Raw genomic sequence first — 12,294 nt, forward strand, 5'->3', positions numbered from 1 at the left:
GAAAGGCGCGGAGTTCCCGGAACCCGGTGGACCGGGTGAACGGGGCTGGAGGAACCGTGCGCAAGCGCCGCTCAGAGCCTACGCTCCAGCTGCTCTCTCCGCGCTTGCGCAACGCTGTTTCCGCTGAAAAACTAGCCACATGTGCGGTTCTCGCTGCCTTCTGGGAGGTGGAGCTCCGAAAGGCGGCGGCGGCGGGGTGCAGGGGTGCTCGCGGTTTATCAGGGCACGAGATACCCGTGGTCCCGCGAGTGGGAACCTCCCAAGAGACAGGCGGTTGATAAAGCACACGGGACTCGCTAGATCCCTGCGTTTCCTTGAGGCGCGCCTGTGTCAGCGCGCCCGGCCGGGTCCATTTTAGAGGCCACCGAGAGCTCTGCTGACTCATGGTCAGTCCCTGGCCTCAGAAGCTTCCTGCAGTTCTGGGCGGCCCACGGGTTTTGTTCTGGTCCCCAAGGCGTATGGGCTTTTTGTATTAGCCGGGCGGCCAGCCTCAGTTCTCTCACCTCTGACAGGTCAGCAGACTTCAGCAAATTGTACTCACTCAGTCCTAACATCACCCCAAGGCACAAGCTCACTTACCGCCAAAGGGCAAGAAAACGAGATCGGCCAGTGCAAATTCATCGGTATTTATTCCTTACCTACACACCCAAAACAGGCTTCTCTGCACCAGGAAGCTCAGTAAATGAGTGTATAAAGCTACTTTCACTAATTCCCTCTAGAAGTTAGGAATTTTCCCCAAATGATGCTACTGCTATACATTTAACATGAATATTCTTCCAACCTTAAGATTTTCACCTAAGATCCATTATCCTTTTGCCATCTAGAAAGATCAATCCAACTTCTTAAAGTTTAAAAATCCTGGGGCACCTGACTGGCTCAGTCAGAGGAGCATGCAACTCTTGGGTCCCGAGTTTGGCCCCACCTTGGGTGTAGAAATTACTTAAAACTTTTTTAAAAAAAAGTTTAAAAAGTTAAGCTACTAAATCTAACAACCACTTCATAGGCAACAGATGGAAGAGGAATTTTTTTTTTTAATATTTATTTGACAGAGAGACAGCGAGAGAAGGAACACAAGCAGGGTGAGTGGGAGAGGGAGAAGCAGGCCTCCTGCAGAGCAGGGAGCCCGATGCGGGGCTCGATCCCAGGACCCTGGAATCATGACCTGAGCTGAAGGCAGACGCTTAACGACTGAGCCACCCAGGCGCCCCGGAAGGTTTTTTAAGATTTATTTATTTGACAGAGAGAGAGAGAGAGAGAGAGAGAGGGAACACAAGCAGGGGGAGTGGGAGAGGGAGAAGCAGGCTTCCCGACGACCAGGGACCCGATGCGATGTGGGGCTCCATCTCAGGACCCTGGGATCATGACCTGAGCCAAAGGCAGACGCTTAACGACTGAGGCACCCAGGTGCCCCTGGAAGAGGAACTGATGGGGAAACTACAAACGATGGCTTCTTCAACAACATTCCAAGAGCCGAGAGAGAACCTATGGTTTATAGGATTTAAAAAGTGAGGGGCGCCTGGGTGGCTCAGTTGGTTAAGTACTGGACTCTTGATTTCATCTCAGGTGGTGATCTCAGGGTTATGAGATTGAGTCCTGCATTGCGCTCTATGCTGGGTGAGGAGCCTAATTACGATTCTCTCCCTCTCCTTCTGCCCCTTTCCCCCTCCCCTGCCCCCTCTCAAATAAATAGATAAATAGCATTCACTGACCACAATGGACCTTGTTTAGATCCAGACACAAGTTGTAAAAAATTCCACAGGACTTTTGGATTATGTGTGAACACAAATCATGAGATACTAAGGAACTGGCCATGAGTTGATAATTGTTAAAGTTGAATGACAGGACACGAAAGTTCATTATATCTCGATACTTCTGTTTATATTTGAAATTTTCTCTAATAGATTTTCTACGTTTAAAACGGCTGAAGCCAAACAAGGAAAAGATGGCGAGGACAAATATGCTTTTATCTGCTCCAACACACCAGCAGGGTATGGAATAGTCCCCTTAAGGACAAGCTCATCACAAGATTCTTTGGAGAGAGGAAGTTACAGAAAAGAGAATCCCTTTTATCATCCACTCACCAATGTTTGGAAAGCCTGGGTAATTGGGAAGAGGACAGAACTGAGATGTCAGTTTCTCAGGATGGTGGGAAAATCCAAATGTAAAACTTGCTTAATCTTTGCTAATTACAAAATACCTGCCTAAAGCTGAAAGTGAATTAGGGAAAGAAGCTCTACCCTCAGGGGACTGGGACCAGGTGGAGCTGCTTGCCCTTGAGGTTGTGTTTTGGGGAGACAGGAGACCTGGGGTAACACCAGTCAGGATAAGGGCTTGGATACTTTTGAAGGGCCTAACAATCGACACAAGACAAGAGTCTTAAGAGAGTTCAGAATGTAAAATTCTACTCATAGCAGGCAGCGTGAGATTTGGGAAGAGCAATCCCAACAGTCCCCCTCCCCATCGAGCTCCCGCATTAACACTTAGCAACTCCGTTCTACAGGGTTTATTGGGTTTATAACTGGACAAAGTCACACGTGTACAAAATGAAGCTCACACTATCCCAAAGCAGAGTAGGGATTGAGGGCTGGGGATCCGTTACTGGCCTTTGGGGGAGCTCCGAGGTGAGGGGCAGCCAACCCTCCCACTCCAGAGAGATGTGGCCACAGGGGAGGGGAGGAGAGGGAGCCCAGCTGGCTTTGGTCACAGAATACAGAGCCTGGCATTGGGCCAGGGCAGACAGATGGATGGTGGAGTAGGAGTCCCAGAAACCACCCTGCCCAGGGAGCCCAGGGACTGCTCCACCAGTCCCGCTCGCAATGTGGTTGGTCCAGACCTAGACTCAGGGGCTGGTGCAAAGGGAAGGCAGCAAAGCAGGAGGGAGGAGACACTGAAGTGTGGTGGCCCAGGGCACCCAGACCTGTGGAAAAGGGCGGGTAGGGAGACAGGCTAGCTGCTACTAGGCAGCTAGCAGCGGGTCTCATAAATGCCGCTGCGGCCAATATAGCGCACCCATTTGATGACATCATGGTCGCTGTAGTTCAGCTTCGGTTCAAACACCTTCAAGTAGCGCACCTTGAGGCCAGAGGGTGCGAATGGCACCTGGGCAAAGGACAGCTCCAGTTAGGAATGTGGTCTTCCTCTCACAGCTGCTCTCCTCTGGGAAGTTCTGTAGCCCTGACCTACTTCATCTCTCTCTACTACAGGTGTTTGAATGCTTGGGGTCCTGAAAGAAGCTGGGGGAAGCTTAAGAAGAGTCTTCTTAAGAGGTTACTAGAGAAGAGAGCATATCCAAGAGTAACTAATAATCACTTGGGTTTGAAGTCAGACCTTGCCTGTGATAACCTGAATCAATTCCTTTAATCAGCAGCAGGCAACAACCAAAGACCCACTGTAGAACACACTTATCCTGCTCAATATTATGGGCTTAAAAAATAAGGTGGAGAAAATTATATGCCTAGCATGCACAAAACAAAGTCAGCCCATTCTCCTGTCTGTAAATAAACTTTATGTCTTATTTGGCATTCAAGCAATCTAAATTTTTCCAAAAAACTGTTTTATGACAGCTTTAGAAGTCAAAGGTTTTTGTCAGTGTGAACAGCAATTTCTAGTAAGAGGCCTGAAGGGGGAAGGAATGGGTCTACGAATTAAAAGTCACTTCCCCTCTCTAGGTCTCATATGCAGGTAGTAATGTACAGAAGTTGACCTGAACAATCCTAAGATCTTTCTTAGCACACCCTTCCATGGCTCTAGGCCCCTCCTTTGCCATACCTCAAAGTTCATGGAAATGGGGGGTCGAGCCCATTTCTTCTTGTCATTGGTGGGCAGAAGTTCAATCTCTGCGCTGATCTGCGATTCCTTCATGCCTGCCATACGCTTGATCCTGGGAACAGAAGGGCAATAAGCAGGAAGTGCCCCTGCTAGCTTGGAGGAGTTTTAAGGTGGAGGGTGCCTTTTTGGAGGGGTCGGGGGAAGGGAACTGAAGAGCTTGGGGGAGGTGCCAGGACAAAAAGTATGGGGAAGAACCTGATAACCACTTGCTATGGAACCTTGGGTATGCTATTCCTTTAGCACTGTTGGCTGCAGTTTCAGCTTAGATACACAGGCATGCTATCCCCTGCTCTCTATTTCACAGAAATATTACAAGGGCAAACAGGGAAAAACATGGAAACATTTCGATAGATAAATAAATGCATGCACGCACCCAAGTACAGGCATGTGCACACTCAGAGGTATAGGAGTGAGAGCACAAGCAGAGATTCCTGGAGAAAAAGACAAGCACCCTCCCCCCACCCACAACACACACACACATTCTCTCTCTCAAGACAATGAAGGTAAAACTTCAAAGAGGGTACACCAAAGCATCTTGAGCCCTGCAGTGGCCTCGTGAAGGAGACTCACTTCCACACGATGGCGTTCTCGCTGGCCTTGTACTTGGCCTTCCCCTTCATGCAGATCACCTGTACCCCGCTTGTGTTCAGTGGGGTTGGGATCCTCACCTAGAAGTGATACACCTGTCAAGGCGCTCTGTCAAGCCCTGACATCAGCTGCTTTTGTACCTGGAGACAGTGCTTCCTCCTCCCCAAGTTCCCTGTTCTCACCTCAATCTTCTGAGCCAGTAATGAGGGCTTGAAATTGGACTTGATGACCACCTTAACCTCCAGCTTGGTGCGTCCCACTTCTCGCACTAGTGGGATCACCCGGAAAGGAAGGATGATGTCCTTGGTGGTACGATACCTTTAGGGGTGGGGAGCAAGGTTGGCACAGGAGCCTGTCCTCCTCCCTCTCCCCCATCTCTCTTGGCCAGCAGCACCCCTGCCTCCTCACACCCAATGGCACCTCATTAGCTCAAACTCTCCATCTGGTGGGATGAAGCTGATGCTGCGTTCAGAGTCAAACTTGCTGAGTCGCACACACTGGTGGAAGGTGCAGTCATCGATGGCAATTGATTGCTTCCCACTGCGAGCAGGGGCAGAAGGTCTCCTCGTTGGTACAGGAGTGTGGCAGGAGAGAGTTGGCTGGGAGGCTGTCCCACCCCCAAAGGCTGCCACATCCTGGGTGAGGTCTGCGCTACAGACTATGGAAAGCTACCAGAATGGAGAAAGCTGGCAACCAGGCAAGCACACCCTCGGAAAGAGGGAGTCTGCATTACTGCAGAAATGATAATCTTGAAGGAACCTGTGATAGACCAAGCCCTGCTCAGCCCTCCAAGGTCCACCCTCTCCCACCAGCAACCCTGCTCAGGCACCTCTTGCTTGTTTCATCAGCTGTGCCTTTGCCTTGCTTCTCAATGACAATCTTGTCATTCATCCCAAACTTGCACTCAGGCATGCCACTCAGGTAGCTCTTCATCACCACCCGGCCTGACACATGGGCGCTCAGCACCTGCCCTGGTGATAGACAGATACATGGGAACATCTGAGTTAGGACGAGAATCCTGCCCTGATCCTGCCCCTCTAGCTTCATCATGAGAGGGCTCTCACCCTGGGGGGACATGAGGAGGTTCACACTCTCCAGCACATCCAAGAAGAGCTCATTCCGGCGATACTTGATGCCCTCCCGCCGCCAGCCAATCTGCCCGGTCACCTGGCTGGTGATCTGGGATTGCTCTTCTTTTGTCTACATGGGGGGACAGAGAAAAACACTAATGGCCTCATTCCTTTCCACCTTCAATGATCCTGTCTCTATCCCCACTCCAGTCTCATTCCCCCTCCCTTTTAGTCCCCACCCTGTAATTCATCCTCCCCATGAGCTCCATGCGGCAGGGCCTGAAGAAAACTGGAGCAAAGCTGTAAAGGTGGAAGCTGAGGGAACAGCTTACCTGATGCTGGAGGCCAAAGGGCCAATGTGATGCCCACAGGAAGCAGGAGGGGAGCACAGACGGGAAGCAGCAGGCAGAAAAGAAGAAGGCAGCTATAAGGCCTGGATCCTAGAGGAGGGCGCACGCTCTCTCCTCCTGAGGAACACCAGGCCTCCAGGGCAGCCCACACCCTTCCTTCCCCCAGTGCAGAAGGAAACTGCTTGAATTGTATTCCCACTAACAGAGATGCTGAGTCAGCTGCTCCGAGGGTGGAAGGCCACATACAGCAAAATAGGCCCGCAATCACGGTAGAGGGCTCAGGCCAGCACTTCCTGTCAAAGCCGGGCTCTTGAGTCAGCTGGGACAAGGCTCAGGGGGCTCAAGGAGGATGGGCCCCACCCTTGCTGTGGCTGTCCCACCGAGTACCTGGCTCTTGATACCCTGCTGAGTGATGAAGGTTTTCAGTGCTCCTGTCTCTGAATTCTGTGGATAGCCAAAGTCCAGGATCTCTGCAAAAGGAAGGGAACCATCAGCCCCTGGAAAAAACTGAAGGCTTCTTCAGTCCAATCCCTCCCCTGGCCTGGACCTATCTGGCCAGCACAGCCCTAGAAGAGTATGGGATCATCTGCAGCAATGTCCTCTAGCTTTGTAGCATTTACTCTGGGATTTGTGCTTCATAAGGAAACATAATTAAAACGTCAGATTTTTTCCACAGAGAAAATCAGAAGAATCTCATGGCCAGTGGGTAAGAGATCAAGAAGCACTGAGTCCTTAGAAAACAGACTCTGGGAAGGTGGAAAGACTCTTGTTGCCTTAAATCATACCCTACAGAGGAAAAGAGATAATGCAACCCCAGCAGTCAGTAACATCTCACCCTCCTTCAGGCTCTGAGGCAGCTGTTGAGATAGAAAGCTGGGAAGGACAATCAGTGAACTAAGGCCCAAACCACAAAGGTAAGAGGGAAATGTGCTTAACTGCAGGAGGCTACCAAGCCCCACAGTTAGGTTCCTAGCCCCCCGAAAGATCCTTTGGTCCTCCGCCCTGTCTCCCCACACCTCCACTCGCTAGCCTATTTCTGTGTTCTACTTCAGAGCAGCCTTTAGGGCTGAATTTAGACTGGCCTTTTCAGGGCTCAAAAGACTAGACAGTCAGGAAATGAAGTTCACAGGACACTGGAGGGAACCTCACACGTGCCCCTACCTCCAGGCTAGGCCCCATCAGGTCCATCCCCACCCTGGGCCCACCGCCCTGCCAGCCTCACCATCCAGCAGCTCATATATGAGCACAAAATTGTTCTTGATGTTCTCCTCACTGATCTTGCCGAAGTAGGCAGCCATTACGTCACACATCTTATAGAGGAATTCGAAGACCATGGCAGCATTGACATTCTGCTTGGTGACAGCTGCCAACCAGATGTTGGACCGCTTAACATGGAAGAAACTGGTGCGAGCGATGTTGGTGACGGGGCTGCGAACCTGCTGCCGGGCGTGGATAACATTGACCCGAAAGGCATCCACTGCATTCCTCCTGAGGGAAAAGGTACATAGGGGCTGCTCAGCACCCCGTCAAACCTCACTCCATGGGGATCAACCACAGCTGCTAACAACCTTTCCCCCTTTCACTGCTTAAGTCTGACATGTACTCTGAAGCCAATGCCTAAACCACTGGGGCAGTTCCCTTGTGGCCCCCAGCAGAGGCATGGGAGTAGGGCCAGAGCTGAGCTGGTGTCTGAAGGCCACCAGAGACAGGGAAGTCAGGTGGGAATGATAGGAGGACAGGTGTAGTGTTAATAAAGTAAAGTCCATCAGGCTTAAGGAGGTATGTTCCCGATTCCCAGGCCTGGCCCCAATTTCCCAGCTGCCACCTCTCTAACTTCTCATTAAGCTCCAGGCCCAAATGAGAAAGATACCCTACTCCTTCTTCAGTTCTCCCACTTGTGATCCTACCAGTGGGGAGGCGTGGCTCTTCTAGAACTGAGACAAAGCCACTGTGACTTCGGAGAAGGCTCTAATCTACTGAGGAAGAAGCACCAAGGGGCCATGGAGCTGGACCATTCATTCCTGTCCAGGATCCAATTCCAGGACGAGTTCAGGGAATGAAAACAGATGAAGAAAACAATGATGGGGGGGCAGGGCCCCCCACCCACCTGTGCCTGGGCGGCAGCTTGATAGGCTGCTTACCTATTGCTACGGCAGCCAATGAGATGGGATGAGAGAAATGACGCCAGCAAGAAGAGGAGAGTGACAGCAACAAGAGAGAGGATTAGACACACAACACACTGGGGTGGGCAGCACACACCATGAGGTGGAAGCTGACGAGCAACAGGCAAGGGGTGGGAAAGCACAGCAAGGCATGCAAGACAGTATGTGCTCTGGCTTAAGCAGGTTCATCCAGGGCAGGAGGGAGTGCGGATGGGTGTAGGCAGCCAGGTTCAGGCAAGCCAGGCACTCCCACAACTCTAGTTCATGCCCACCACCAGCCAAGGGACAAACAGCCACAAAGGCCAGGCCAGCCCACTAGCCAGGGAGCTGGGAGCCAAGGAGTTCGGGCACTGCAGCAGGCCCATTCTATAACTGTCTATCCTAAGCTCTTAAAAGGAAAAAAAACAGGGCAGCATGAACCAGAGGAGCCCAATCTCATTAGAGTTGCTGAGGCTAGGATGTGTCCCCTCACTCAGGAAAGAACAGTGGCATGCAGGATGGGGCAGAATGAGAAGGCAGGCTGTGCCTCCTTGTTAAGGTCTGAGGGACCCAGAACAAGCTCTTCCAGGTTTACTCTGATAGGCCAGAAAGGGCCACATGGCTCCCTGCCCTTCCCTCAGTGACCCGGAGAGTGCCTGAGGCTTGCTCACAACGTCTCTTCTAGGAGTGGCCCCGAGGAACTGAAAAGAGCTGAGTCAGCAGCCTGCCTCCTCCTGAGAAAGGGAGTGGGAGAGGATTTGGCAGCCTGGAGAGGCTTTCAAGAGAATCCAGTGAAGGCTCTCACCATGAGAAGGGCTTCTGAGAGCAAGACTTAGACAGACTAGTACCACGAGCCTGGCCACTAACTTCACCCCCTGGAGAAAGATCTCCTTCCTCCTCAGAGGAGGAATTAATCTGCCAGAGCAAAAGCACTCATTTCCAGCAAGTAGGTCTGTCACTAAGGGAGGGAGAAGGCAGGAAGGGCAGGAGTTCCTAAGACTGTAGGGGCCACACCATTCCACAGGTCCCGCCTATTGCCAGGCCAATACCACCAGACCTAATGGGAACCAGGCTGTATTAGCTGAGCTTCTAGGATGCAGCAAGGGATGAGGGTGGTCCAAGTCAAGTCTCTGGTAGGAACAGACCTGGTCCTGCATGCTGGGGAGGAGGGATGAAGGGTGGGGGCACAGCTGGCTCAGCCAGGGGACTCACCCGATGTCATCTCGGTAGACCCGGGAGATGAGCACCTCCCCCTTGTGATTATAGATGAATAAGCCTCCAATCATGGCGGCAGCTCAGTCTCCAAGGCCCATCGCTCTGAGAACAGACCTAGGACAGGCGGAGGCAGAGTAAGGGAAGGCCTGAGAACCTCTGCCAACATCCTCTGTGGGGCTGTGCAGGTCACTGGCTAGGCTTTTTTTCCTGACTCAACCCTCCAGTAAGTGACCCTGAAGCCCTCCCCAGGCATGCCCCTCCCCTTAGCCAGGCTCCAGTTCCTGTTTATCCCACACTGGAAAGGAGAAAGAAATGGAGGGACTTGGGCCCAGGATTCTAAGGCCATTTAGACCCTCCCTTTTCTGGGGCTGAGCCCAGAGAGTAGCCCCCTCCCCCTCTTCACAGTGCTGACCTCAGCATGGATCCTTTTTGGCCCCTTCCTGTGCAGACTCTCACTCAGACTGTAGCCAGTGAGTCACTGTGAAGGCCTGCCTGCGGCTGCAGGAATGGCGGTAGGAATTACTCCACTTTGTTCAGGCCTGGGGCCCCCAGGCACAGCTTTAGGAGCACCCGGTCTCTCAAGCTCCACTACCCTTCTGAGAAGACTGCAGGGCCTGAACCTGCTGCTCTCTAATTCACAGAAGTCTAAACATTCCAGGAAAGGGTGTGGAGGGCGTGGGGAGGAGAGAAGGGAGGCCTTAGGCCCTGACACAGACCCAGGAGTGTGGCTCCAACCAATCCCAGGCAGTCAGATAAGCAGGCAAAAGAGCAGGGTAGAAAGAGGGTAGAAAGGCCCCAGCCCTGGCGGACTACACTTCAATGACCCAAGCTGCTTATGAGTTATTTTTAACCACCTCCCTTTCAAAAAGGGAGGATCCCTCTCAGCTCCCAAATGCAATAAAAATAAGGGGGGGGGGTGAGGGTACAGGTTCATAAAACGAAGAGATCAATCCAGCTGAAATTCTATGATTTCAGACCCATGACATAACTCATTTCTGGCCTGAGTACCTACAAGAAAGGGGCGGAATATGTGAATTATTCAAATTATTTGGGTCAAACTAATTTAGACTGTTTGCAAGGAGAAAAAGGGTTAATTTAGTTCTAGATTTCCTGAATTAGCTCTGGTATTAATTTCACAGGGCAGAGGGAGTTTAGCAGACTTTTGTAAACTGGAAAATAGAGCCCATTACTGTGGCCATCAGGGTCTCCCAAACTCAGTGAGAGGTCTCTCAAGGTGGTGGTGAACACATTTCACCCTTCAGTCCCAAAGAGGCTGGGAGAAAAAATGCAAAATGGACGTAGAGCCCTGAGCAAAGAAGCAAGTTCACAGGTATCAAGTGGTAGGGACCTCAGAACACCAAAGAGCAGAGGTGGGGCCCAGGGCAGGAAGGGAATACTGAGTTAAGGGGAAAGACTGGTAGAAAAAGCCAGGCGGTCTACTTCAGGTGAGCCTGCAGCAGCAACAGGGCTGGGGGGTGTGGGGTGGGGGGAACATCTGGATGAAGGAGTTTCCAGTGTGGCAAAGGTACGGCTTTGAAGAGGAAAAAACACTAGGGAGAGACTGACAGTGGTGAATAAGGGAAAGCTGGGGCTGCGTTAACTTGCTTTGAGGTTCAAGCGTAGAGGCATGAGCGGGTGGTGGGCTTTTCGCCCCGGGGAGGAAGACATCGCGGGAAAAATATGGCTCCACGGGGGTGCGGGGGCTATCACAGGCCTGAGGAAGAAGAGCCGCGGGGTGTCACTCAACTGGGAGGAGGGGGTGCCGCAGGGTGGGAGGCTTGTCATAGTCCAAGGAGGCGGCACAAGAGGGTGTCACTGTCCTAGGAGATGGGGGAATTGTCCTTGCGCTGAGGAGGAGGCGCCAAGGAGCAGGGGGGGTTGTCACGATCCCGGGTAGGGGGGCGCCGCGTGGCGTCCCCGCTCTGGGAGGATTCCAGTAAGTCTCCCTCTCACGGGAGGCGCTGGACGGGTCAGGTGGAGGGCGCCGCTCCTGGCCGGTCCTGCAACCGCGCCCCGGGCGCCCCCGCCCCGCCGTCAGCTCTCTCCCGATCTGAAGGCTAAGGCCAGTCCCGGGTGTGGGCAGCTTTCCGCGTAGCGCAGTGCAGGGAAGGGCAAAGCTGGGCAGCGTGGTAGGCGTTCTCCCTCACCCTTGGCCAGATCCCGAGCTTACCTGGTGTCCGCGGCCCCCTGCTCGGCCCGCCCGGCCAGTCTCCAGATCCCAAGATGTCCGCCCGCCCCCTGCTCGCTTGCCCGCTGCCTCGGCTTTCACCGCAGTGCCGCGGCCCCGCCCCGAACACAGTTGCGCGTGCGCGTCCGGCAATCGCGCCGACTACATATCCCGTCAGGCCCCTCGACCTTCTCGCTTACAATTTTAAGCTTTCTAGGTTTAGCAAAACTACAACTACCCGAATGCCTTCGGCTGGGAAGGCGTGCCTTGGGAGAGGGATAGGCGTGGCCTTATCCACCCTTTCACGAAATACATATCCCATCATACGCCTCTCCACTCACTTCACTTTCCCCACTGAGCATTCTGGGAATTGTAGTCTGCAATCCATCCTGTTCCTATTTCAGTGTTTAGGAGAGCTTCAGAGGATTAATGCCATTTGTTGAAGCCCATTTGTCAAGCCTGAGATTGCTGTAGGCCTTTTCTGTCTCCGGAGTCCGAGGACAGGCTGTGCTCACTTTACACACACATGCCTTGGCAGAAGTGTTTGTACTGAATTTCCTGCTTTCTAACACCACCTCTGATCCTCCCAAGAGTTTTTCATCAAATATTTGTTCCAGACATGAGCCTTTTCCCAGGGATCAAGACCCAAGTAAAAGGGCAGGGAGCAAGGAAGCAAATACTTGTAAGAAACTAGCCAAAGCTTTTCAAGAATGTCTGTTTTATCCCGGCTATACATACGTATGTGACCTCTCAAGCCAAGGACCTGTGTGCCTTCTAGTGAAAGCATATATGTTGCTTAAAAAACCGTTGGCAAGTTTAATTTAACTGGACATGGAATTTGAAATCCCCTCTCTGATGAAGAGTTAATCTTCACATCCAAGCTGAGAAGAGACAGCAAACCCTCAGACATGAAACGCCTACTTCCTCTTGCAGGA

At 52.3% G+C, this 12,294-nt stretch overlaps 1 protein-coding gene and 1 long non-coding RNA gene across 6 annotated transcripts; one reads left to right on the top strand and one right to left on the bottom strand.

The window, feature by feature from the left end:
* The first annotated feature begins 46 nt into the window (after nucleotides 1–46).
* Nucleotides 47–3,338, top strand: LOC112828522 (uncharacterized). 2 transcript variants are annotated; one of them, XR_012379387.1, is made up of 3 exons: nucleotides 47–386; nucleotides 1,902–1,988; nucleotides 3,204–3,338. It is a non-coding gene; the product is annotated as an uncharacterized lncRNA (long non-coding RNA). The 2 variants fall into 2 exon arrangements; XR_003209526.2 differs by having other exon boundaries at nucleotides 376–512.
* Nucleotides 2,489–11,498, bottom strand: AP2M1 (adaptor related protein complex 2 subunit mu 1). Of its 4 annotated transcripts, XM_073896375.1 has the most exons (12): nucleotides 11,363–11,474; nucleotides 9,605–9,690; nucleotides 9,190–9,306; nucleotides 7,059–7,324; nucleotides 6,224–6,306; nucleotides 5,481–5,616; nucleotides 5,246–5,387; nucleotides 4,837–4,980; nucleotides 4,599–4,734; nucleotides 4,399–4,496; nucleotides 3,769–3,880; nucleotides 2,489–3,099 (listed from the first exon to the last, which is right to left on the bottom strand). In XM_073896375.1, exons 3-12 carry the CDS (start codon nucleotides 9,261–9,263, stop codon nucleotides 2,965–2,967), a joined length of 1,326 nt encoding a protein of 441 aa, XP_073752476.1. In that variant the 5' UTR covers nucleotides 9,264–9,306; nucleotides 9,605–9,690; nucleotides 11,363–11,474; the 3' UTR covers nucleotides 2,489–2,964. The 4 variants fall into 4 exon arrangements, with proteins under 4 accessions (XP_073752476.1, XP_025733396.1, XP_073752474.1 ...); XM_025877611.2 differs by lacking the exon at nucleotides 9,605–9,690 and having other exon boundaries at nucleotides 4,837–4,956; nucleotides 11,363–11,498; XM_073896373.1 differs by lacking the exon at nucleotides 9,605–9,690 and having other exon boundaries at nucleotides 11,363–11,498.
* Nucleotides 11,499–12,294: the final 796 nt, after the last annotated feature.

This window comes from Callorhinus ursinus, unplaced genomic scaffold (genome assembly GCF_003265705.2).
Source record: "Callorhinus ursinus isolate GAN/ISIS: 27379988/994484 unplaced genomic scaffold, GSC_fseal_2.0 scaffold1, whole genome shotgun sequence".
NCBI classification, from domain to species: domain Eukaryota; kingdom Metazoa; phylum Chordata; class Mammalia; order Carnivora; family Otariidae; genus Callorhinus; species Callorhinus ursinus.

Coding starts and splice junctions, on each gene's coding strand:
- AP2M1 (XM_073896373.1), bottom strand. CDS start 9,263: ATGATTGGAGGCTTATTCATCTATAATCACAAGGGGGAGGTGCTCATC. Junction 5,617..6,223: donor AGCAGGGTATCAAGAGCCAG/GTACTCGGTGGG, acceptor CCCCCCATGTAG/ACAAAAGAAGAGCAATCCCA. Junction 4,735..4,836: donor GGAGAGTTTGAGCTAATGAG/GTGCCATTGGGT, acceptor CCACCCCTAAAG/GTATCGTACCACCAAGGACA.